Source organism: Apodemus sylvaticus, chromosome 5, assembly GCF_947179515.1.
Source record: "Apodemus sylvaticus chromosome 5, mApoSyl1.1, whole genome shotgun sequence".
Taxonomy (NCBI): domain Eukaryota; kingdom Metazoa; phylum Chordata; class Mammalia; order Rodentia; family Muridae; genus Apodemus; species Apodemus sylvaticus.
In genome coordinates, this window is record NC_067476.1 from 139,988,492 (window position 1) to 140,014,714 (window position 26,223).

The 26,223-nt window shown below is 41.9% G+C and overlaps 1 protein-coding gene across 7 annotated transcripts in view; it reads left to right on the forward strand.

Annotated features, from left to right (window-relative positions):
* Cbfa2t2 (CBFA2/RUNX1 partner transcriptional co-repressor 2) overlaps positions 1-26,223 on the forward strand; it is a 99,821-nt gene that overhangs the window by 68,161 nt on the left and 5,437 nt on the right. For 5 of the 7 annotated variants that reach the window (XM_052183994.1, XM_052183997.1, XM_052183998.1 and 2 more), the window contains 7 exons: positions 2,296-2,385; positions 6,276-6,457; positions 8,226-8,479; positions 11,132-11,217; positions 14,668-14,863; positions 19,347-19,415; positions 24,087-24,277. In XM_052183994.1, coding sequence (XP_052039954.1) covers positions 2,296-2,385; positions 6,276-6,457; positions 8,226-8,479; positions 11,132-11,217; positions 14,668-14,863; positions 19,347-19,415; positions 24,087-24,277 — 1,068 coding nt within the window. The remainder of the gene's footprint in view (positions 1-2,295; positions 2,386-6,275; positions 6,458-8,225; positions 8,480-11,131; positions 11,218-14,667; positions 14,864-19,346; positions 19,416-24,086; positions 24,278-26,223) is intronic. The other 2 variants (XM_052183995.1, XM_052183996.1) reach the window with 2 other exon arrangements.

A 26,223-nucleotide genomic window follows, 5' to 3' on the forward strand; every position in this document is an offset into this window, starting at 1 on the left:
TGTAGCTAAAGATGACTTGTTTTTTTGAGACAGGGTTTCTCTGTGTAGTCCTAGCTGTCCAGGAACTCACTCTGTAGACCAGGCTGGCCTCAAACTCAGAAATCCGCCTGCCTCTGCCTCCCAAGTGCTGAGATTACAGGTGTGCGCTACCACGCCCGGCTAAAGATGACTTTCATCTGCTCATTTTTCAGCCTCTACTTCCCCAGGGTTAGGACTATAATCATGTACCACCATGTTCAGGTCATGGTGTATACTGGGGAGCATATTTAGGCTTCATGTGTGCCAGACAAGCACTGTACCAAGAGAGCTACCCCTCAGCCCTTTCATGGTCCTTCAGTGATGTGATGAATGTGAAAGTGCTTTGTAAAGGACAAGGCAGCTTACGTCTGTCATCTGCATGTACAGCATTTTGTTTTTCCGGGTGTTGTTGTTTCTGCCTTGTCAGTTAGGGAAAAGTTTTATATCACGGTCTCAGATCAGCTGACAGTCTGCTTTTCATGCAGGCCTACATTTTCTTTTTCCCCTTCTTATAAAGTTTATATTTTATAAGAAATATAAACTGTGTGTTATAGGGGTTCTGATGTACTCCTCTGGCTTCCACAGGCACTAGATACTCACATGTTACATGTACATACATGCAGGCAAAATATACACATTAAACAAAAATATAGATCTTTTAAAAAATAAAAATTAAGTTAAAATTTAAAAATGTTTGCAGAAGTATCACCTTAAGAAGTTAATTTAAAAGCTGGGTCCAGAGAAAATGCATGTCATATAGCTTGGTGGCAAAACTTTTACTTACTGAGCCATCTGGCTGCCAGCCCACGACCTTCTGTATACTGGGCCTTGACCAGTATATAGGTAGTGGTATATAGGGCCAGTATATAGGTTGTGGTATAAATCTATAGTTACCGTGTGTCAGTGAGTTTCATACGATGTTAACAGTGGAGAAGAATAGAAAAACGTCTCTATATTTAACTTTTCTAATTTAAAATTTTCTAAATAAAAAATTATATAAAATGTAATAAAAATAGAAAAAGGAAAAGGAAAGGTTGGCCTGTATGAATTGTGTGAATACTTTGTCTTGTGTGCATCTGTGTACTACATGCAGCCTGCCACCCTCAGAGGCCCAAAGGAGGGTATCAGTTTATAATTTTTCTCAAAAAATTTGAAAGGTATACATTAAATAATTGTAGCACTTGGTAAGCTGTTCTTGCCAGCTCGTGTTTCAGAGAGATCCTGTCTCCACCAAACAAGTATAGGAGCCTATCTCTATCCCTCTACTTTATCTTCTAAGTCCATCGCAGATATTCCCTTTAGACTAAATCTTCTAATATTTTACTTTTCAAATTTTCTCTCTCCCAAGCATTTCTGAGCCTTTAAAAAGGAATCATTAAGGTGGGCAGGGATGGCACACACCCTTCATCCCCAGGACTCAAGTGACTCTCTGAGTTCGAGGACAGCCAAAGATACAAAGAGAAACCCCGTCTCAAAAACCATTGTACACAGGCCCAGCTGTAATAGTAGTAGTGCATGACTTTAGTCCCTGCATTCTAGCAGGCAGAGTCATGAAGATCTCTACAAGTTCAAGCCAGCTAAAGCTACATAGTGAGATGCTGCATCAAAAATCAAAACATTTAAAAAATTGTATGTATGTATATATGTATTGTGAGTGTGTATGCACTTGTGCCATTGTGTGTGCATGACAGTCAGGTTTTTACCCACTGAATCATCTCACTCACTATTACCAATACGAGACAGTTAATGGTCTGATTTCCTGCTGGACTGTGCAATCTTTAGAGAGGGGAGAAGAAAAACAACCAAGCAGGCTGGAGAATGGCTCAGTGGTTAAGCGCACTGACTTCTCTTCCAGAGGTCCTGAGTTCACATCCTAGCAACCACACGATGATGGCTCACAACCATCTATAACAACTACAGTGTATTCATATACTTAAATAATAAATAATTCTTTTAAAAAAATCCAAGTTTTTGTTTGTTTGTTTGTTTGTTTTTAAATCAACTAAGCAATAGCTTAACAGTCATGTTCTTTGACTGTTGACATTAATGTTTGACAGATCACTCCTTTGAGATGTAGTCTGCCCTATTTTGGCCACACAGACAGCCTTGAGTCTCTTCCTCTGGCATGAGTCACAGTCTCTGCTAGAAATTTGTATTATCACTTTATCTGTAGGGAAAGTTCTGATCATTCCTTTGGCCTTTCCGTACATTTAATCTACTTAATTTTTTTGCTGTGTGTACCCAGTTTTGGATGTTGACTATTATTTACCTTTTCAGAACTCAACAGTGACAATTGAAGAATTCCATTGTAAGCTCCAGGAAGCTACAAACTTTCCTCTTCGTCCATTTGTGATTCCATTTCTCAAGGTAATTCTGAGAGGCATTCATTGTAATTTGTCATCGGCATTTCTTCAAGGTCTACTGATCCTTGCTCTGTGATCTCAGCAAGGATGGCTTGTTGCATTTTCATAAATTTATTTTATTTGGGGCTGATAGGTGAACAGTATGTAAATTGGCCTCATATGTAATGCGAATGGTTTCTGTTTCCAGTCTAGTTAGCATCCAGGAGCAAGTACAGGAAGAAAAAAGGTAGAAAGAGGACAGAGTTATGTGAGTTTGTGGGCGAGGAGGAAATGCCACTCTATCTTGTAGGTGTGGTCTGAAGATGAGAGTATGTGTTATCTGAGTGGAGACTCTTTACAAAGAGGCAGTGTTTTTTCCTCAAACCCCAGATAATACAGTCTACTGATGTCATCTTGAATTATTATTCCATGGAACATACCTTTTGTGTACATCATTCTAAATTATCATGCTTACTGTCTTAGGTTGTTTTTGCTGTGAAGAGACACCATGATCATGGCAACTCTCACAAAGGAAAATATTTATATGGGCTGGTTTACAGTTTCAAAGGTTTAGTTGCCACGGACCACTCCAGCCGGGTATGGGGATCACTGGGATGAGGGTCCTCAAAGTCCAGGTAGATAAGGATTTGGTGATGACAAAAAGAAACAAACATACAGGCAGTTTGAATCTGAGTGTATTTTGCAGCTCTCAAGGAGAGGATTTTATACATTAAAAACCAAACATAACATTTCTTAGAAACCATATCCAAGCCGGTGGTGGTGCCACACGCCTGTAATCCCAACACCTTGGGAGGCAGAGGCAGGCAGATTTCTGAGTTCGAGGCCAGCCTGGTTGGTCTACAGAGTGAGTTTCAGGATAGCCAGGGCTATACAGAGAAACCTTGTGGGGGGTGGGGGGAAGAAACCATATCCAGTGGAAACCGTATCCAGTGAAACAATCACTAATACCAACAAAAAATCATTTGGCACAGTAAAATACAAAAATCATCTGAGCCTTACAACTCTGAAATTACATGTTCAGTGAATCATAAACAGAACAGGTAACATCATTATTAATAATATAAATCACTAAAATATAACAATTCTAAAAGAATATATTCAATAGGACAGTCATCCAAGGCTAGTAGTGGCATATTCCCAAGAACAGATTAATAAATCTTTATGGTCAGTGCTCTTAACAGCTGAGCTAACTTTCCAGCCCTATATGGTTAATTATCATTTATCATCTAATGCCTGGTTTTTTATAAATCTTCAATGAATACATTTAAACTATTTCTAATTCTTTTTTGTTTGTTTGTTTTGGTTTTTTGTTTTTGGTTTTTGGTTTTTTTTTGTTTTTTTTTTGAGACAGGGTTTCTATGCATAGCCCTGGCTGTCCTGGAACTCACTCTGTAGACCAGGCTGTCCTTGAACTCAGAAATCCGCCTGCCTCTGCCTCTGCCTCCCAAGTGCTGGGATTAAAGGCATGCGCCACCACTGCCTGGCTCTAATTCTTTGTATTCTTTCTAATTTAAACTATCTTAATTCTTTCTAATTAAGACTTTCTTTACCATATACCAAAACCCATCTCTGATGATACATATGTAGCCTATGGAATTTTATTGTTGGGAAAGTTTTTATCTATCATAATAATTTTATAAGTAATTTGAAAAGTAAAGCGTTGGTTTCCCCGGAGACAAGGTCATGTTAGTGACCCATCTCAAGTGATGGTTTCGTACCCATTATTCTTGCTTAAGATCATGGTCTAGGCTACCAAGAACCTGTAACTAAGAAAAGGAATGAAAGAGAACAAAACAGAAACATTGCCATGAGAACTACGGCTCAATATGTTTGCCCCTGTTGAGAGTTCCACAACTGGTTCCAGGAGACCTCCTTCTTTTGAAATCAGTCTGTGGAATTTGTCACACAGATTCTATTGGGGTCGGTGTGGCATTTAGTCTATTAAATGTCATGACTTGCTGGCCAGCTGGGTGTTGGAGAAGGAGCTGAGAGTTCTTCTTCCTGATTCCTGGGTAGCAGATGACTATGCCACTCTGTGTGACTTGAGCATATTTGAGACCTCAAAGCCTTCTTCCATAATGACATAGTTCCTCCAGTAAGGCCACACCTAGTCCAAGGCCATACCTCCTAATAATGTGACTCTCTATGAGTCAACCATTTAAACACGTGTCTATGGGGGCCATTTCTATTCAAAGTACCACCCTTACTCTCTTAAAAGTGTTTTTATTTTTAAGAAATTTCATGCTCACAGATAAGGTTTAAAATGGTACAATAAGCTTCCTTTATGGCCTCAAAACCAATTTCCCAAAAAGAAGCATTTCACAATCATTTCCTATTTTTCTTCAAATATTAAAAAAAATGTTGTAGATGTCACACATTTAAATTACCAAATGGAAAATTTCATTTTTCATGACAGTAGGCTTCCAGTCTTAGGCTTCAAGTGTGCCAAGCACATACTCTCAAGGAGCCGTGTTCCGAGCCCTTAAATCAGGATGCTGACATTCAGATAACACTTGGTATCTGATGTACAGACTTTATTTATCTTTACTAGTGTCTCACTGACGCCCCGTTACAACAAAATTAAGCCTTTGTATGTGTGGGTGGCTTAATAACATAATGGATTCTTCAGTCATATAAAACATGCTAAAGGAAGTTGGGAATGAAAACCTTTCTTCCTATAGTCATTCAAGACCACAGAATAAGGAAAATTCGAAAATCTTCAACCCATGGCTTTTTAGATAATAGGCACGCATTCAGTTAGCTGATGGCTAAGCGGGATGGATTAGGCAGAGAAAATGGATACATAAAGGGTTTTGAAGAAACTAGCAACTGTGCCTGTCTGTCTCTGTCTTTTATCTCCCTATTGGCCAGGACTCTGCCACATAGTATATCACCCAATTACAGCAGGTGGTAGAAAATCTAGACAGAAAACTAGGTAAAAGGGTTGGTTATATGGTTCCAGATTATATTATTCCCAATACTCCTCTTCAAAACCCCATTTCAAAAGTAATCCTGGTTTCTGTGATTCCAAGATTTCTCCAGAGAACTCTAAGAAAATGTTGACTGCCACTATCAGAGAAGGATTGTGATTAGAGGAGAGAAACCAGGACTTGTAGTTCTCCTTTTTAGGCATTAGTAATTCTCTAACTGGCTAGTCTTCAAGAAAATGTGTAGTTTGGATGCTGGAGATAGAGTTTAGTAATAGAGCATTTGCCTCATCTGCATTGGGCCCTAGTCCTATTTCCCTGAGTGAAAACTTTCTTGCTGAGACTGTGTTCGGGCTGCAGAGACCCTCTAGTGATAAGAGTGCTTGCTGCTCTTACAGAGGGCTTAGGTGTGAGGCGCTCAAACCTCTTGTAACTCCAGCTGCAGGGATCTGCCCTCACATCCCCAAACACAAACACACAATTAAAAATAAAAGACATCTTTTTGTTTGTTTGTTTGTAGCCCTGAGTGTCATGGAACTCGCTCTGTAGATCAGGCTGCCTTCGAACTCAGTGATCCGCCTGCCTCTGCCTCCCAAGTGCTGGAATTAAAAGGCATGTCCCACCACTGCCTGGCTGTCCTTCAATCTTCTTAAAGGGACCATACCTTAGTTACTGTTGTGGCCTGATACAGAGCGCAATAAAGGTTTATTGAACATAATTTTAAAACATACATTTTTCTCTAACTGGCTAGTTTTCAGAGAGAGAGAGAGAGAGAGAGAGAGATCTTGGGGGGGGGGGGGGACAGACCAACCAGCAACTCAAAAAAATGTCCCTTTACTACTTGGATGTCACTTTACCGGTGAGTGTTAGAGTGAGAAAGCAGAGGGCTTTGGGTCTGTGAGAGCACCTTGAGAGGTTAATCTCTGTAGGTAGGGCTCAGCAGAAAACTGCCTCTTTTCTTTTCAAGGCCAACCTGCCCCTGCTGCAGCGAGAACTGCTGCACTGTGCCCGTGCAGCCAAGCAGACCCCATCGCAGTACCTGGCCCAGCATGAGCACCTTCTGCTCAACACCAGTATTGCATCTCCTGCTGACTCTTCTGAACTGCTTATGGAGGTTCATGGAAATGGAAAGAGGCCCAGTCCGGAAAGGTGAGCAGAGAAGAGGTCTGAAAGGGTTTGCTTGTTGGGTTTTACACATACAATGTCATAGACTTTCCAAGATTAGTTTTCCTTTGTCCAAACAATTCTTCAGGTGACTGCCCATTCCTTTGGAGGACCTCTGTCCTAGAGTTTAGACAGGTTCACTGTCCCAGAAGTGGAAGAACACCCAGTCCCTTGATCCTTTTTACTCTGCTACCTGCAAAAAAGATGTATTTATGAGATGCTTGGGACGCTCACATGTGGTAAGCAGCCAGCACAGCAGCCATTAGTCAGCTGTCCCTTCCTCTTGTTGTTTTCTACCTGGAGATAGAGCTGACGCCGCCACAGGTTGAAGACTCAGCTCCCAGGATTGTCCTCTCCCTTAAGCCATTGACAAGTGTCAGGTTGTGGTTGTGAATACTGTCCTGTCAAACAACTGTGTCCCCTTTGCTTTGTTCTCATTGGCTGTTTCTGAATAATGGTCTCCAAATTGGGCTTCTTTTGGTGGAAGTGGGGTTTAAGACAGGGTTTTTGTTGTGTGTTACCCTGGCTATCCTGGAACTTACAGGCTATCCTCAAACTCACACCTGCCTTTGCCTCTCGAGTGTTAGGATTAAAGATGTGCAGCCATTGCTGGGCCAAATTGAGCTTCTTCAAATCTCCTCAGTATTGTTTAATTGTTCATTGTTTCACAGAACTCAAGAACATTAGCTGGCTTACGATTAAGGATGTGTTCATGGGATACTGATGAATAGTAGGTAAAGGCAGGGCACAGAGTGGCACTGGGTATGTGGAGGGGACCTGTCCTCTCCTGGTAAGTTCATCACCATCTCCAAGGGGATGCCACACATACTCAGCTCTCCAGAAATTCTTCTGTCTGTCTTGTCTGCTTCATTCCATAGGTGTGATTGATGACAGCTAACTCCCGATTAACTTAACCTTCACTCCCCTCCGCTCCCCTCCCCTCCCTAAGGGTGGATAGTGTAGTTCCGCCTTGGTCCATCCCATAACCAGCCCTAATCCTGAAGCCAGTCTACAGCTGGCTTCTTAGACTTAGTAGGAAGACTCTTAAGACTTTATGACTAGCATGTCAGGAAGTAGGATAAAGTGGCTGCCACAATAGTGTGTGAGTTATTGAGGAAGCAATATTGAACAGCAATGGAAGGCTTAGTGCAGTTGAAGCTGAATGACTAAAACCCATACTGAGTCATAGAGGCATTTTTCTTCCCAGCAAATCACCTCCATAGTCAGAAATTTGACCTTTAGCATTCCTAAATTTTCTCAGTTCTTGTGCTATTCAGTTTCCCCTTTCCTGTTTCACGGTTATATGGCTCTACCTACTTAGGGGTGAATTTGACCTCTTTTTATGCTGGAATAAAGAAGCATTTACAAATTGTGTCTGGTCTGAAGACAGTTTGGTTCATGCCTCTAGGTATAAGAACACACACCGGAAGAGGCACTGAAGTCAGATCTCTAGTTTTGCTGACAGCTGAGAGAAGGGCCGAGGGGCTGGGAGCAGAACAGAGGAAGCATGTGCTTAGTATGTGGGCTGCAGCACCAAAAATAACCATTCTTGCTTTGGAAATTTCAGAAAATAACAGTCTTCGTGCTTTGGAAAGTGAATAGAACAAAACATAGTGCTCAAGAGGGTTCCAGGTTCCATAGCATCTAAAGGGAGGTGAGACGCTGGGAAGAAGCAGCTGTTCTGAGACTTGTAGGGATGTTAACACGAACACTTCTTGACAGGCTCCGGTAAGCACTTCAGTTTCTTCTACAGGAGGGATGAGAATAATTTTGAAAGAGAGACAGTTCCTCCTGAACCGCCTGCCAAGAGAGTGTGTACTATCAGCCCTGCTCCTCGGCACAGTCCTGCCCTCACTGTTCCCCTTATGAATCCTGGGGGCCAGTTCCATCCTACGCCACCACCTCTTCAGCACTACACACTAGAAGACATTGCAACTTCTCACCTGTATCGGGAGCCAAACAAGATGCTAGAACACCGAGAAGTCCGTGAGAGGCACCACCATCTCAGTAAGTGGTCTGAACCTCATGATAACGCTGTAGTCTGGAGGAGATTCATGGATTGCTTTCCTATTCAGTGATAAAGCCAAATAATATCATCATTGCCTTTTTTCTGTTGATAGGATGATGTTATGAAGCTGGATATAGTGGCACTTACTTCTGATTCCAATACTGTAAAGGCCGAGGCAGTGATCATCTTAAGGTCATCTTCAGCTGCCTAAGGAGTTTTTGGGTAGCCGTGGTATAAATAAAAATTAATAGAAGGACTGGGCATGGTGGCACACACTTACTATCTTAGCAGTCAGGAGAGTTACCCCAAGTTTGAGGCTAGTGTCCTCTATCTACATGAGTCCCAGGACTATTCCAGTTTACATGTGTCTCTAATGGAAATTGCTTAGGCTCTTGAACCTGAGAGTAATAAGTTCTGAAAAGAGTTCTGAAATGAATTAAGACAACATTACTGTCTCTGTTCTTTCGTTAGGTTTGAAATGCCTAAAGCATGGGACTATGTAGCTATTAAATTTAGGACTAAACACTTCCATTTTAAAAAGGAAAAAGCCTACAGAGTCCTAATTTGAGATCAGTTTTAAAAAGAGCTTTTGTCACATTCTCTTCTGGAGTCTTAACTGCTCAGCATCTATCTTCTGTTGGGGGGCGGGGGGACACAAAAGGCTACCATTTTGTAGGGTTTCCCATACATTCCATTTTTAGTGGAACCCGTGGAGAACACCATGATTCTTTCTCTTTCTGACTTAGGCTAACTAGCATCTTCCCAAGGCATAAACCTCAGTAGAGCCTCAGCATCATGCCCTTGTTACTGAATGGTGAAGGGCATAAGAGATTTGTCTCCATGCATTTACTGAGTCTCAGCTATACTACATTATTTGATTCAGTCTTTCCAGAAAGTCTAACCAGTCATTAATACTTCATACAGAGAAGATCAAAGCAACTGTGGCGAGTGTCACATAGCTAGTAAGTTATCTTGACAAGATTCAGCTCCTAAGCTGCATGCTGGCTGTATTGGGAGCAGACGATGGCACGAGCCTTCCTTGGCACTCAGTTCAGTTCTTATTCTCCCATGCTTCTTTCTTTAGCTGTTAAAACCCCGGCTTGAGGATGGGGGTGTGCAGCGAGATGGTGCAGTGAAGAAAGGCGCTTGCCATTTAAGCCTGGGGACCTGATTTTGATTTCCTAGAGAGAATTAACTCCAGATAGTTGTTCTCTAACCTCCATGTGTCATCATGATGCACAAACAGATAAACAACAATAATAATATTAAATTATTTTAAGAATTTTGCTTTCATTTACTTCTTCATATACAGTTTTTTTGTCCATTAGAGAGAAGAATGGTGAAAGCTAGGTATAACTGCATTTTGTGAGATTTTTCTAGTATTTCTAATTCATTTAGGAAAAAACTATATTTATGTTTAGAAGTGTACCTTGAAAAGACTGTTAGTCACCTTCCATGATGACTGCACCAGACTCATCAAAGATTGTTTTCCTTAGATCTATTTAGAAATGTCTGCCCTATTATACTGGTTAATCAAACCATCACTTGCCTTTCCTCCCAATCACATCAATAAGTCCACTCCCAGTTATTCTCCTAAAATGAAATCTCTGGACACTATAGCATATCTTAGATCCATAACTTTAGGGTCCATAGTCTATGTAACTCATAAAAAAGAATTTACAATAAAAAGTACTAGTACTTAGGCATAGCTATTTTAGAAGATAGCAATGAAAAATAGGGTTTCGAATACCACAGTGGTAGAGTAAACTCTAGTTCTCCTTCCTCTACTTTGCACATAGTAGAATTATAAATGTGTGCTATAATGTAGTCTTAGTCAGTGTTCTATTGCTATGAAGAGATACCACGATCACAGCAACTCTTACAAAAGAAAGCATCTAATTGGGGCTGCTTACAGTTTTAGACCTTTAGTCCATTATCAGCACAGCAGCAAGCAGGCAAAAATGGTGCTGGGAAGGTGTATTTATAGATCCAAAGGCAGCAGAAAGAGAGCCACTGATCCAGCTCAGGCTTTTGACACGCCAAAGCCCACCTACAGTGACATACTTCCCCTTGCAAGGCCACACTTCCTAATTCTTTCCAGTAGTGTTCCTCTCTGGTGACTAAGAATTCAAATATGTGGGCCTATGGGGCCCATTCTTATTCAAGCCACGACAGCATCCAACTCAACAGACTAGTTCTGCTATTTTATCTTCTTGAATGTTGGATGTGAAATGCTATATGAACAACAGAAAAGGATGTAACTCCTGAATACTTAGAAGCTTGCTGTCTTCATGCTCATGAACTGGTTTTTTTCCCCCTGATAAAATCTGTTACATCTTGTGATTGCTTTTCTTTTGTCATTTTCGTCATTATAAGTGAATTGTTAAGAGTTTAGGAGACATCCCCACAAGTACTGGGAATAGAACCCAGGGCCTAGTATATAGATACTGAATTATATGTACTTCCAGTCCCTGGAATTATTTGATGAGTACTAGCTCTTTACTGGTTAGTATTCATTCTTTTGTGGGTCTCACACCAGTTATGGTAAGTTACTTCATTAGTAGTATGTTCTAAATTGTTACAATGATGTGTATTGATAGAATTTAATTGCTCTGTATTCTTTAACTGTGATTCTTGTTTCTAATAAATAGGTCTCAATGGAGGCTATCAAGATGAGCTGGTAGACCACCGTTTGACAGAAAGGGAGTGGGCTGATGAATGGAAGCATCTGGATCATGTAAGAATCTCAACATGTTTACATTTCCCCGGGTTCTTTTTTACTTTTAAATTTTTATGGTTTGTTTCACATTTTCTGTTTGTTTGTTTGTTTTGATATTTTGTGGGTTTGGCATGTGGTTTGTGTGTTTGCTGTGTATCTTTGTGTGTGCTGCTTGCTTGCATCTATGCGCATTGCTGCACATACCCTGACATGAATGTAGAGATTAAGAAGACAGATACTGGGGATGGAGAGATGGCTCAGCAGTTAAGAGCACTGACTGCTCTTCCAAAGGTTCTAACTTCAATTCCCAGCAACCACATGGTGGTTCACAATTATCTGTAATGGGATCCAGTTCCCTCTCTCGGAGTGTCTGAAGACAGTTACAGTGTACTCACATACATAAAATAAATCTTTAAAAAAAAAAAAAAAGCCAGGCAGTGGTGGCGCATGCCTTTAATCCCAGCACTTGAGAGGCAGAGGCAGGCGGATTTCTGAGTTCGAGGCCAGCCTGGTCTACAGAGTGAGTTCCAGGACAGCCAGGGCTATACAGAGAAACCCTGTCTCAAAAAACAAAACAAAACAAACAAACAACAAAAAAAAAAAAAAAGGAGAAGACAGGTATTTTGTCATGGGGCTTGGCAGGAAGCACATTTACACACGACCCATCCCCTCCCCACCTTTTGTTTTTTACTTTTCTATTAAGGCATGCACCACTGCATCCAGCTCCTAATTATTCTTTTTTTTTTCTTTCTTTTTTTTTTTTTTTTTTTTTTTTTTTTTTTTTTTTTTTAATTTTTCAAGACAGGCCTTTTCTGTGTAGCTGTGGAAGCTCTTAATTCTTAATAACTACTAGTAGTTCTTGGATGCTTGAAGTGAACATGAATTTTTTAACAGAAGTTGGTTTGGTGAAGTACTGTAGAGTGCCCCCCCCCCCCCCATCTTAGTGGTAGGCTGATCTGGACAGTTCCTAAACCAAGCAGCCATGTAATAGATGATTAAATCAAAAGTTTCAGCTTTTCTACTTACTGTCTTTGAGAGATGGATAACTCACCTTACTTCTTTTAACCTTCATTTCTCTCTCCTTTCAAAAAAAAAAAGTTCAGTGGACAAAAGTAGTCAAGCTAGAGACCCGAGTTTGATCCCTAAGAGCCACATGATGGAAGGAAAACCAATTCTCACAAGTTGTCCTCAGACTCCCTCTTGGGCCATGGATTTTGTGCAATCAGACACACAAAAAACACACACATACTAAAATAATATACTCTTTCTCTTAAAAAAAGACTGGGGCTGGAAAGATGGCTCAGATGTTAAAAGCACTGACTGCTCTTCCAGAAGTCCTGAGTTCAATACCCAGCAACCACATGGTGGCTCACAACTATCTTAATGGGATCCGATGCCCTCTTCTGGTGTGTCTGAAGACAGCAACAGTGTACTCATCATATATATAAAATAAATAAAATCTTTAAAAAAAAGACTGTCATTATTTGTAAAGTCCATAAAGTGTTTATCAGAGGATGTAGCACATGGAGAGTTAAACAGATCCAAATAAGAATTGGCATTCTGGTACAGACTATATGCTCATTTTCTTTTTCCCATCAGAATAGAGCATCCCTTATCTTTGATTATAAGTAGTAGTTTAAAATTGCATATTGTGGCCTTTCCTTGAGTGTTAGCTAACCCTGGACCTTACCTTAGATGATAATATCATCATCATCTGACCCTAGTTCTTACCTCAGGTAGTTTCTGTGGGGGTGTAGGGCACAGTCTAGAAAAGGGTGTCAGATCCCTTGGAATTAAAGTTATGAGCGGTTGCAAACCACCCAATAAATTTGATGGGAAGTGAGCCGGGCTCCTCTGCAAGAGCAGCAAATTCTCTTAATCACTGAGCAATCTTTCCAGCTCCGACTTGCATTATTATAAAAACATTTTGTTTTATCTAACATTATCAGGTACTCAGGCTTGGTGAGAAGTTCTTTCCTCATCAAGCCATCTTAACTTACTTTGTATGTGGTAGTGTGTGTGCCACAAAGAGTGTGAAGGCCAGAGGATTGCTGTCAGGAGTCTTCACTCTCTCCACCCTGTGGGTTTCAGAGGGCAGCGCAGCAAGTAACTACTGAGACATCTTGCTGGCCCATATAAAGACTTTTGTGTGTGTGTGTGTGTGTGTGTTTGTGTTTGTTTGTTTGTGGGTATGTGTGGGTATTTTGAGACAAAGCTTCTCTAGGTAACAGCCCTGGTTGTCCTAGAACCTGCTTTGTAGACCAGGCTGACCTTGAATTCACAGAGATCTCCTTCTTCTGCCTTCCAAGTGCTTTGTAGAAGGTGTGTACCACTACCACCCAGCTACCTACAAGCTTAAGTCACTTCTAGATTGTAGTGCCTAATGAGTCTTTAAAGGTCCTGGGCTGGAGAAATGGCTCAGGGAGGGGTTCAGATGGCTCAGATTGCTGGCTGCTCTTCCAGAGGTCCTGAGTTTAGTTCCCAACAACCACATGGTGGCTCATAACCATCTATAATGTGATCTGATGCCCTCTTCTGGCATGCAGGTATACCTGTAGGTGTACATGCAGATAGAGCTCTCATATACATAAAATTAATAATCTTTTAAAAAATAGTCTTGGGCTGGAGAGATGGCTCAGTGGTTAAGAGCACCGTCTGCTCTTCCAGAGGTCCTGAGTTCAGTTCCCAGCAACCACATAGTGGCTCACAACCATCTGTAATGAGATCTGATGCCTTCTTCTCGTGTGTCTGAAGACAGCTATACTACTCACATTCATTAAAAGAAAAAAAAAATCTTAAAAAAAAAATAGTCTTGGCTGGGAGTGGTGGTGCATGCCATTAACACCACCACTCTAGAAGCAGAGACAGGTGGATCTCTGAATTTGGGGCTAGCATGGTCTATAGAGTGAGTTCCAGGACAGCTGATACTTCACAAAGAAAACCTGTCTCAAGAAAACAAAACAAAAGGGTGTGTGTGTGTAAATTGTGCATAGGTTATATTCAAATGCCGTGCATTTGATGTAAGGGAACTGGAACTCTTGTGACTTTTAGTGTCCCTAAAGTGTTCTGGTACCAATACCTGTGTGGTTAGGAAAAGATGGCTGTATATATAAAATTACAAGGCCTAAGAGGGGACTGTGGTTAAGAGCACTGGCTGTTCTTGTAGAAGACCTGGGTTTGCATCTCAGCATCCACTTGGTAGCTCACAACCACCAGTAACTCTGGTTCCAGGGAATTCCATCCTTTCCTCCTGACCTAAGGGCACCAGGCACACATACACTCATGAAAATAAATAAATTGAATTTAAATTAACAAGGTATAGTAATGACTTTTAAATGTAAACTTTATTCCTACGGTTGTAAAATCTGCAAGCTCTTTTTCCCTTCTTGCAGTTGTTTATCCATCCTTGATTTCAGTATCCTTGTTTAAATGTATCCTCTCATCTCTGCTTCCCTGTCTGTGTTTCAGGCCCTGAACTGCATTATGGAAATGGTAGAGAAAACGAGGCGCTCCATGGCAGTTCTGAGGCGCTGTCAGGAATCTGATCGTGAAGAACTCAACTACTGGAAACGGCGATTTAATGAAAATACAGAGTTAAGGAAAGCTGGGACTGAGTTGGTCTCTAGGCAGCACAGCCCCGGGAGTACAGATTCTCTCAGCAATGGTATGAGAGGGGACGTAGAAAAACCTGCAGCTTCCATTCCACCTAAACTGAGTTTTATGTTTTTATTTGTTCTGTGGCATTGGTTTGGTTTGGTTTGGTTTTTGAGACTCTTACTATGTAGTTTAAGCTGGACTTGAGCCTCCTGCCTCAGTTTCCCAAGTGCTGGGATAAAAGATGTGTACCACCTTGCCTAACTACATTTATTTAGTGGGTGGGTGTGGGTATGTGATGTTTGTGGAGACTATTTCCTCCCACCAGCTCTTTATTTATATTTACCTTTTTTTAAATGTTGGTGTGTGTGTCAGAGGATAACTTACAAGATTCATTATTTTTCACACATTGTGTGTTCATGTTCAACTATGCTTTCCATAATTCCTTCCAAAAGGCCGGGCAGTGGTGGCTCACACCTGTAATCCCGGCACTCTGGGAGGCAGAGGCAGGCGGATTTCTGAGTTCAAGGCCAGCCTGGTCTACAAAGTGAGTTCCAGGACAGCCAGGGCTACACAGAGAAACCTGTCTCCAAAAAAACCAAAAAAAAATAAAAAATAAAATAAAAATAAAAAATTCCTTCCAAAAGGCTTGTTCAAGCTGCTCACAGACTCAGGGAAACAAGCTTATTTGGTTAAACAGGATACACATGAAGAGATGCAAAACACAAGGTCTAGGGAAAGGAACACAGAACTTCTCTGGATTTGCTACACTTAAGAATGGAGTTATATTTTTGCTAACCAGCTTTCTGGATCCTATACCTTATAGCTGTATCATTGCAGTTGAATTATAATGGACTGGATGGGGAAACCAAGGATCGCCTGTGTTCATTGGTGGTTTATGCTAGTCTGCAGAATTCTTCCTAGGTGATGAGGCAGGACCCCCTATATATATTATCACATAAGCATGCATTCAAACAGTTTTGATATTGTTGGATTTGGTTTTGTTGTTTATTTTCTGGGTTGGTTTTCAAGATGTTTTCACTCCATAGCCCGGGCTGACAGAAACTTGCTTCAGCCCTGCTTCTGCTGAGATTACAGCATGACTAGCCATCCCCAGCAAAGCCTAACCCTAACCCTAACCTTAACCCTAACCCTAACCCTAACCCTAACCCTAACACTTTGGTAGGAGGTGAGCACAGGCTAGAACTTTTCTAGTTTGACTTGAGGAAAAATTTAGTAGCCAGAAAACAATAGTGACATCTGAACTTTGGTGACTGGGTGTATCCGTGATGAGCACTTGCCCTGGCCAAGCAGTGGCTGGCTTCAGCCCAGCAGGAGAAAAGAGTACTGCCCATGGATGTCACATCACAACTGTGTACTTTGATGATTGTGTTCACCATATTCTTCTTGAAGGTGTTTACACCACTTTGCTGTCTTTCCCCGCTGCCAATGAACTGTCTTCAAAAGGTTAGCTTACACAAAGCTAGGTAGGTTCATGTTGAAGCAGCAGAGATGAGCAGGATACATTCAGGAAGCCAGAGATATCCCCCCAAAATGTTCCATCACTTTCCCCAGAAGCTGAAAAAATGCCCTATCCAAAAGGCACAGCTGAATGACAGGCCATCTGTGATCACACTTTCTCCACCCACCCACTGAAAGTTCCCAAATGTTCATCAAGGAGAAGGAATTTCTTATTTCAGTGCTAGCATTTTCCATGCAAGACAGCTGTTAGTCTCAAAAGGACTGGAAGAAAATTTAGACGAAATGCCAGCATTAATAGTGTGTGTCCTATCCTAAATAGCTAAAGGCTGCTACTCTCTCCTCATTGACAGGCATGGCTCTTGAGCCAGCCATCAATTAAACTTTTTTATGTGAGATGATCTAGTACATGAAGAAACAAACAACTTCCATGCAGACACAAAACTTTGGTTAAAAACTTCAAAACCAACCGAGCTAATTATCAGGTAACCCTTACAAATCTGAACCCTTGCAAATATTCCCTGCAGCAGCATAGAGATCCTTGGCTGAAGTTTAACATCTACAGACACATACACTCAATCCATGAGTGTGCAGGTGTCCAGCTGAGGTGGCAGGGTGCAGGCTGACTAAAATACTGCTGTGTACTATCACTGCTCCGCCCACAACCACCTTTCACTTGAGGGTCTAGCTGGGAGACCAGTGTGTCTAATGTGGGACAGTTCTTACTTGTTTCTATGACCTGTTGTAATAGTTGCTAGTATCTCCCTCTCAAAATGAAGACAATTTGTATGATATATTCTAGGTCCTGTAGATTTAGTCTTTCATGGATCCCAGTGGCTCGTATTAAAATTTTGAGAAAATTGCCAACATGTCTGATTTAAATTGTGTCATTTTTCTGGGATATAGCTGTGTTGACACAGTGTTTACTTAAGATGCACTGAGCCTGGGTTTAATCTCCAGCTCCAAGTAAACTGGATATGGTCTTACTGCACACTTGGGGTCCCAGAATTTGGTAGGTAGAGACAGGAATTTCAGAAGTCTGATGTTATCCTGGGCATTATGAGACCTTATCTGAAAGGAAAGGAGGAAGGAAAGAAGGGAAAACGTGATAGGGTAGGAGCTAAAGAGATGGTACAGTGCCAGGCATGGAGATGCATGTCCTTAATCCCAGCACCCAGGAGGCAAAGACAGGCAGGTATCTGTGGACAGCCTGTTCTACATAGTTAACTTCCAGGACAGCCAGGGCTGTTACACTGAGAAGAAAAGAAAAGAAAGAAGTGTTTCAGCAGTTGAGAACACTAACTGCTCTTGCAGAGGGCAGAAATCCTGGGCAGGACTCTGAGTGGCTTACAACCACTTGTAACTTCAGCCTCAGGAAAGCTCACCCAAGCAGACATCTGCAGTCTTGCAGACGCAAAATCTCATGATGAAAATCAAATATAAATTGTTTAAAGAAAAAAAAAAAAGACTTTGCTGGCATGGTGGTGCACACAACTTTAATCCCTGCACTCTGGAGGCAGAGGACAGCCTAGTCAATATGGAGAGTTCTATGACTACTTAGACCTTGTCTCGAAAATACTTTTTTATTAGGTTTTGTTATTTAAAATATTGTATATGTGCATGCTTATATACCTGCCTGGTGTGTCTGGGTACATGTGCCATAATGTACTTACGGTGGTCAAAGGAAAACTTTGATAGTTGATTGTTTGCTTCTCATTTATTTGGGCTCCATTTATCTTAGTTCATCAAGCTTGCATGTCAAGCAGTTACGCATTGAGCCATCTGTCCCTTTTTGTGTGTGTATGTGACAGGGTCTCAGTGTGTAGCCCTGGGGTTGGCGTAGAACTTGCTATGTAGACCTTACACTGTTTATTTATTATGTATTGGTTTTGTTTGATTTGTTTCTTAGACTGGTCTCCCTGTGTAACCCTGGCTAGTCTGGAACTATATAGACCAAGTTGCCTTCAAACTCAAAACTGCCAGTCTCTGCCTCCTTCATGAGGAATTAAAAGCATGTACTACCATGCCTAGTTAGATGCTATTTTATAAGGAATTGTACTGTGTAAATGTCTTGCAAAAGCACTTTGGAAGTTGAGGCAGAAGGATTTTAGTCTGAAGCCACCCTGAATTGTAGCATACTGAAACTCTATCCCCAGTCCCCCCAAAAGCCCAGGTCATAGAATTTAGAAAGATAATATTATAGAAATGCTTTCTCCATCCCAGTTTTCTTGGACTTTTCTGGTAGGCGCACGAACCAGTTAGTGTTGTCTCACAAATGTTTCTTTTTTCTTTTCTTTTTTTTCTTTCTTTCTTTTGAGACAGGGTTTCTCTGTATAGCCCTGGCTGTCCTGGAACTCACTCTGTAGACCAGGCTGGCCTCGAACTCAGAAATCCGCCTGCCTCTGCCTCCCAGAGTGCTGGGATTACAGGTGTGCGCCACCACTGCCCTGCTCTCACAAATTTTTCTAAGTTCATATTTAAAGAAAGTTCCCCCACTATTTTGTTTTGATATTTTCAGTCTGAACTTGTTCGCACAGCCCTATAATCCCAGCTACTCAAGAAGCAAAATCCAAAGGATGAGTCCAAGACTTACCTGAGCTGCAGAATTTAAGGACAGCTTGGATTACATAAGCACACTCTGTCTAAAAGTAACAAGAGTGGCAGGAGCTGGGGCCTTGATCCCTAGCCAAGATAGACTGATTCTTGTCTGCGGTAGCCCATGTTTTATGTGGCCCACTGGGAGACCACTTATTTATCATGAACATGGGCCCAGGTTTGATTCCTAACACTGTTAAATTCATCATGCTTATATATATTTAGATATAAAGTTTAGTACACTGTTTAATAATTTGAAGCTAGCTCTTATTCTGAATATGTTTTACATCAAGCAAGCATACTTATTTGTGTCTAGGCAGTAAAAGAAGTTTGATTAAAACTTCTTGTGTCTTAATTGAAAATTTTGGGTTGGGGCTAGGGATTATTGTTAGAGGATTGCCTGGCATATATGAGAGCTTGGGTTTTGAATACTGATTAAAGCAGCTTCTGACACCTGCTCTTCTGTCTCTCTTGTGTAGATTCTCAGCGGGAATTCACCAGTAGGCCAGCAGCAGGATATGTGCCTGTGGAGTTTTGGAAGAAAACAGGTGTGTGTCTGTCTGCTGTCAGGCTGTCTGTACTTACTAGTTAATGCCAGCTGGGAACCTATATACTAGGGAAAAGTCTGTAACCAGCCTTTCAATTATCCATAATGTCTTCCTTATAGAATTGTTGGCTCCTCCTGCTCACCCTCTAGCTGATTGTACATCTCCTGGGCCAAACTGCATGTCTGATCTTTGGCAGGATCAGAGTTCGAGCCTGAATTTGGAATGCTTCCCTCCAGATCTTTTCATACCCTTCTATTGTCTTCCATTGAAACATGCAGTACCTAGCTCTTCATTTTGACAGACGTTGAATTTATTTCTGCCTGGTTTCCTGGCTAGTATCCTAATGTGTTCACTCTGCTACCAAATTTGCTTAATTCTGGTTTTTGGGGGTTTGTATATTTGTTCATTTTGGTTTTTTTGAGACAGGGTTTCTCTGTGTAGCCCTGGCTATCCTGGAACTCACTCTGTAGACGAAGCCTCAAATTCAGAAATCTGTCTGCCTCTGCCTCCCTAGTGCTGGGATTAAAAGCGCCACTACTGCCCGGCTCCAGCTTTTGTGTTTTGTTTGTTTTGTTGTTTTCTTGTATTTGGGCACACAGAGAACAGAGGCTGTCTGTAGTGTCAACTCTTGTATGTGATGTGTGTGTGTGTGTGTGTGTGTGTGTATGTGTTTTCTTGTATTTGGGCATACAATGTAGAGAACAGAGGCTGTCTGCAGTGTCAGCTCTTGTGTGTGTGTTTTCTTATGTTTGGGCACCACAATATAGAGAGCAGAGGCTGTCTGCAGGGTCAGCTCTTGATCTGTTTTTAAACATGTCTCTTGTTGGCTGCTTTGAACACCAGGCTGCTTGGCCAAGATGCGTATAATTAATTTTTTTTCTTTTAAAGATTTATTTTATCTATGTGAGTACACTGTTGCTCTCTTCAGACACAATAGAAGAGGGCATCAGATCCCATTCTAGGTGGTTATGAGCCACCATATGATTGCTGGGAATTGAACTCAGGATCTCTGAAAGAGCAGTCAGTGCTCTTAAACACTAAGCTATCTCTCCAGCCCAGCTTACAATTAATTCTGTTTCCATTTTCCATCTCCCTATGGAATATTGGAATGGTTACATGTATACTTCCACATCTAGCTTTAATGTGGATCCAAGAGCTTGCTTGTTTTTTTTTTTTAAGGTTCATTTATTTTATGTAAGGACACTGTAGCTGTACTCAGACACACCAGAAGAAGGCGTCAGATCTCATTATAGATGGTTGTGAGCCACCATGTAGTTGCTGGGATTTGAATTCAGGACCTCTGGAAGAGCAGTGCTCTTAATGGCTGAGCCATCTCCCCTCACCCCAAGGGCTAGTCTTATACTTATGTGGCAGGCACTGTATCCACCAAGCATTTCCACAGATCTCCCTAGTCTTGATTCTGAGCTTGCCCTAGCTTAACACCTTTGCTCTTCCTTTCCCTTTTTGTTTTTCAAACAGATTTGTTTTTAAACTAATGTGTTTGTGTGTGAGCCTACATAACTATATGTGTAGCGCATGCATACTGAGCCAAGAGGCCAGAAGCGGGTATGAGATCCTATCTTAGCTACTTCTCTATCCTATGATAAAACACCATGAGCAAGGCAGCATATATAAGAAAGCATTTAATTAACTTGGTTTCAAAGGGTTAGAGTCCATGATGGCTGAGCAAAGACAGAGTTGCAGTAACAGCTGAGAACTTACCTCAAGCTGGGGAGGGGGAAGGGGAAAGGGAGGGAGGGAGGGAGGGAGCAGGGGGGGAGGGAGGGAGAGAATACATACCAGAGCACTGAGAACTTAAAGTGTTTTGAATCCTCAGAGTCCACCTCCACCCCAGTGATACACCCTCTCAAGACCACACCTCCTAATCCTTCACAAATAGTTCCACTAACTGGGGACAAGATATTCGAATAGGGGCCATTTGGATTCAGAACCCCACAGATCCCTGGACTGGAATTACAGGCAGGTGTCAGCCATCATGTGAATGCTAGGAACTTACCTGGGTCCTCGCTCGGCAAGAGCAGTTGAACGTTCTCAACCACCAAGCCTTCAAGACTATTCTAGGGCTGAAAGATGTTTACTCTGTTAGGTCTCTCTAGTGGCACACCTACTGTGGTTACCATAGTGGGTATATGCACACTGCAGGCTCTTGAATATGCTTTGAAGGTCTTCCTCTGAACTACATCCTAGTCCTTCTTTGGCGGGGAGGGGTTGGGGGGGTGGGGGGTTCGGTTCTTGAGGCATGGTTTTACTAAGTTGATGAGGCAATTCTTACCACATAAAACAGTTTGGAAATACTCTTAGAAATGAGAAAAGCATGTTTTTATGCTGATTTAAAAAATGAGATAGACTAGTACAAATTCATACTAAAAGGAAAAGATTATGATAAATAGAACGTTAGGACTGGGCTGGAGAGATGGCTCAGCAGTTAAGAGCACTGATTGCTCTTCCAGAGGTCCTGAGTTCAATTCCCAGCAACCACATGGTGGCTCACAACCATCTGTAATGGGATCCGATGCCCTCTTCTGGTGTGTCTGATGATAGCTACAGTATAAAATATAAAATAAATACACCTTTTAAAAAAAAAAAGAACCTTAGGACTACTGACTATGACTGTTGAGAGAAACCTACCTTTGTAAGCTGGTAGACACCCACCCTGTTCAAGTCTAAGTCCTCACTCTGCTACAGTGTTCCCTGTGACCTTAGATACCCTCTAGTAAGATAGCTTTACAAACTAGGATTTTGGTTTGATTTGGTTTTGGTCTTGGTGTTGGTTTTTCCAGACAGATGTCTCTGGCAGCCCTGGCTGGCCTGGAACTCAGAGTTAGAGGTCGCCAGCCCGTCGCCCAAGTGCTGGAATTTAAAAAGGATAGAGGGAGAGATCTCTGAATCTAGTTTCTTCTTGTTTCTTCTTTGAGCACGACTACTAATAAACTGCAGCCAGCCTCCCTAAGTGACCGACAACCAGCCACACTGCCTCTCAGGTTCTAGCATTTGTACACACTCTGAAAAGTTCTACAACTTCAAATATCACTTCACTCAGTCACAGAAACTATCTGCAGCTGGCAAAACCACACATCTCCTAGAGAATGAGGTAGATCTTAGTCAGTTGCTTCAGACAGTCCAAAGTCGCCCAATATCCATACACCTGGGATTGAAATGAAAACATATTTTTATATTTCTGTGTTTTTAAAGAAGCCAGAATTCCAGAATTGTCACTCCACAGTGCTGGTTTGTTTTGTTTTTAACTGATTTATCCTTAAGCTATGGATCCAAAATGTACCTGGGGATGGGGCAGGAACAACTCAAAGTGTTGTGTAGATAGAAGTCAGGAGTCCTTGACTCTGGGGTGGGATCTGTACTTAGGAAGTTCTAACACAGCTGGGACAATTTACTGCTGCTGTGAGCCTGTGCTTTATATGCAAGAGCCGAGCTCTTAGGGATCCCCTTAGGGTCTAGGTTATTTCCTTATGGACTTAAAGGAGATTTTGTTTGTTTGGTTGGTTTGGTTTGTTTGTTTATAATTTTTTTTTGGATTTGGTTTTTTCGAGACAGGGTTTCTCTGTGTAGCCCTGGCTGTCCTGGAACTTATTCTGTAGACCAGGCTGGCCTCGAACTCAGAAATCTGCCTGCCTCTGCCTCCCAGAGTGCTGGGATTATAGGCGTGTGCCACCACCATCCTACAGATGTTTTCTATTTACATTCTCTTTTGGCCAAATCCCTTGTCATTTGGAGTATCTTCAACCAAACATGGTGGCTCAGGGAGGGAGGGAGGGATCTAGACCAAGTAGTCCATGTTTCTCCCAAGTTCCACGCTGCTGGTTGACCTGGGTGCTTCCCAGCACTTCCGTACTCTCCCTTCCCTGCTCTGTGTGCCCAATCTTTGCATAACGCTGCCATTGTCCTATATCACCACACTGACTACCCGGACTCCTCAGCTCCCGAGTACCCTGTTTACACATTCTGAGCCTCTTCTCTCAACTCAGCCACACCCACTTTTCCAGTTGCTTTCTTTCTCATTGTATACAATTCTAGAAGTTCACATTTCCTTTAGAAAATACAATATTGTAAACACCTTTTGATCCTCTTGCTCTTGTAGAGTTGACAACCTTTGTCCTTGAAACTCTAGTCTTTTATTTTGACATCAGGCATCTAAGCCATTGGGGTACTTGACCCCATACAGAAGGATGGACGGTGTCTGCCTACCTGTGTCTTCCTAGCTTTAACGGAGCATCTACCTCCATGTTTATACCTAACAGTTACATAACTGGGTGAGCCTGCTGTAGGAGTAATGTAAGTGCATGCATCATGCTCACACCTGCACATCTTGTTCTACTGTTTTTCCTTCGTTATACTTGGTTAGCTAGCTGAGTGTTGACATGTGTCTATAAATTATCCCACTGCTTGGAAGCAGAAGTAGGATTGTGACAAATTTGAGGCTAGCCTAGGCTATATAGTGAGAACCTATCAAACAAACCCTACCTCCTCTACCCCACTTTCCACTCCCACCCCCTAATGCTGTGGGATGGAAGGGAAAAGATTTCTCTGCCAGTTGATTTCACTGTCCCCACTTTCCACTCCCACCCCCTAATGCTGTGGGATGGAAGGGAAAAGATTTCTCTGCCAGTTGATTTTACTGTTGCTTTCTTCCAGAAGAAGCTGTGAATAAGGTGAAAATTCAGGCCATGTCAGAGGTACAAAAGGCTGTAGCTGAGGCAGAGCAAAAAGCCTTTGAAGTGATTGCAACAGAGAGAGCTCGAATGGAGCAGACCATAGCAGATGTCAAACGGCAGGCTGCAGAAGATGCTTTCCTGGTCATCAATGAGCAAGAGGAGTCCACAGAGGTAGGTCAGAGCTACATGGGCTGTGGGCTGGGCTGGGTGGCTGAAGGGAGCAAGCCTGCTGCTTGCCACTGAGCTGCTGGGTAGGAGTTCACTCCTGAACTAGATGATGGGACTTTTAGCCATCACTAGGAGACTTTTTTTCTTACTTGAAGATAATACTAAAATAATAAACCATTCTTTTGTATTCATCACAGTCTATCACACACACTATTTTAGCTTCCATGAAGTAGAATTTGTCCCACTGTGTGATAATGTGGCAGTGATAACATGCAGATGAAGATACCCAGCTATAGGTAGCTGTAGTAGGTTCACTGTGTGCAGGTGGATACCTGGCTGTGTATGCATACTTCTTTCTGGTCTTCACAGTAGTCTCATTAGGTAGATATTGGTTCTAAATTTACAAACTGGGCAGATAAGATAGACCTTCCAATACCCTACCCAGGTCCCAGGATGTTTCAATACAATGGAAACAAAAATGAAAAATTGGAACTTGACGTGATGTTACACAGTTGTAATTATAGCATTTGGTAGACTGAGACAATTTAGAGTTCATGTGAGCCTGGTACATATAGGAGAAGGCAGGGAGGTCATAAAGATGAAAAAAGGGATGTAAAGGCAGAAACAATGTGACAGTACCAATCATAACTCTGCCTACCCTCTCCCCATTCCCAGTACTGGGAATTGAACTTGGCGCCTTGGGTACATTTGGCAAGTGTGCTGCCTCAGGTGCATCCCAGCCTTTTGTTGTTTTTATTTTGAGGCATCGTCTCACTAAGTTGATAAAGCTCCTCTAGGGGGCTGGAACTGCAGGGCCCAGCATTAAGCCCTATCACTAGTGTATTTGAATTCAAGGAAAAATGTCCAGTTTGTTGTTGTTGGGGGTGGGGGGACTTGTTACGTGTTTGAGACAGGGTCTCTATATATCCCTGACTGTCCTGGTACTTGCTATATAGATTAAGCTGGCTTCAAACTCAGAACTTTCTGCCTCCCAAGTGCTGGGATAGATCAAAGGTGTACACAACAACTCCCAGCTTGTAACTTTTTTGAGACAGGCTGTTTAGTCTGGCATGGTACTGTGAATCCATGTTGGTCTGGAAACTAAAGGCAATCCTGCTTCAATCTCCTGAGTGCAGAGAGATTGCAGATGTGTACCACTCTGCTAACCTTCTTATTTTAGACATTTTTAAGGCTTAGAACATAAGGAATAGGACTGTAGGAGCTATCATTTTAAGCAGCAAACTAAGTACCCTGCTGGTGAATGTATGCCAGCGTGGATTCTGGCAAATTTGCATTTCAAAAAGAACAGACAGCCTAAGCATTTGTTGAGTTTGCATTGTACCAGAAATGTTGATTCTCTCGAATTTCATCAGAAAAATCCTCCTGGATGACTTGCAATTTCTCCATCTCATGATCAGCTGTGTGGCGTGGAAGAAGCATGCTACTTCCACCTTGTCTCCACATTGACCTTGCATCTTTAAGGAATCAGTTTTCTGTACTGAAGATTCAGCTGCTTTGTCCTATTGGCCTGGGAGCTTTTAGGAAGATAAACTGAGTTTACACTGCAGTACTGTTCAGTTGATAAGGACTTTGCTATGATATGTAACCTACAGCAGCTTCTATGCCTGCAACAACAAAACTCTAGATCCTGGCTGCTCCCTTGCCTGAGATGGAGGGGCAAAAGAGTATCCCATCACATTGTTTATCCCACATTCATAGTCTGTCTCCATCTCCAATTTTTCTGGCAAACACAATACACTAGTAATTGACAATGAAGAGGAAGTCTTCCTCCTATGGTCCAGAGCTTCCCAGAGGTCTAGTTAGGACCCGAAGCTGTTGACAAGCCGCAGGTAATTGTGATACAGGTCATAACTGGGAGCCTCTGCTTAACAAAGGAAACTTTAGAATCACAGTTCTGACCTCAGAAGGTTCATAACCATTGCACACTA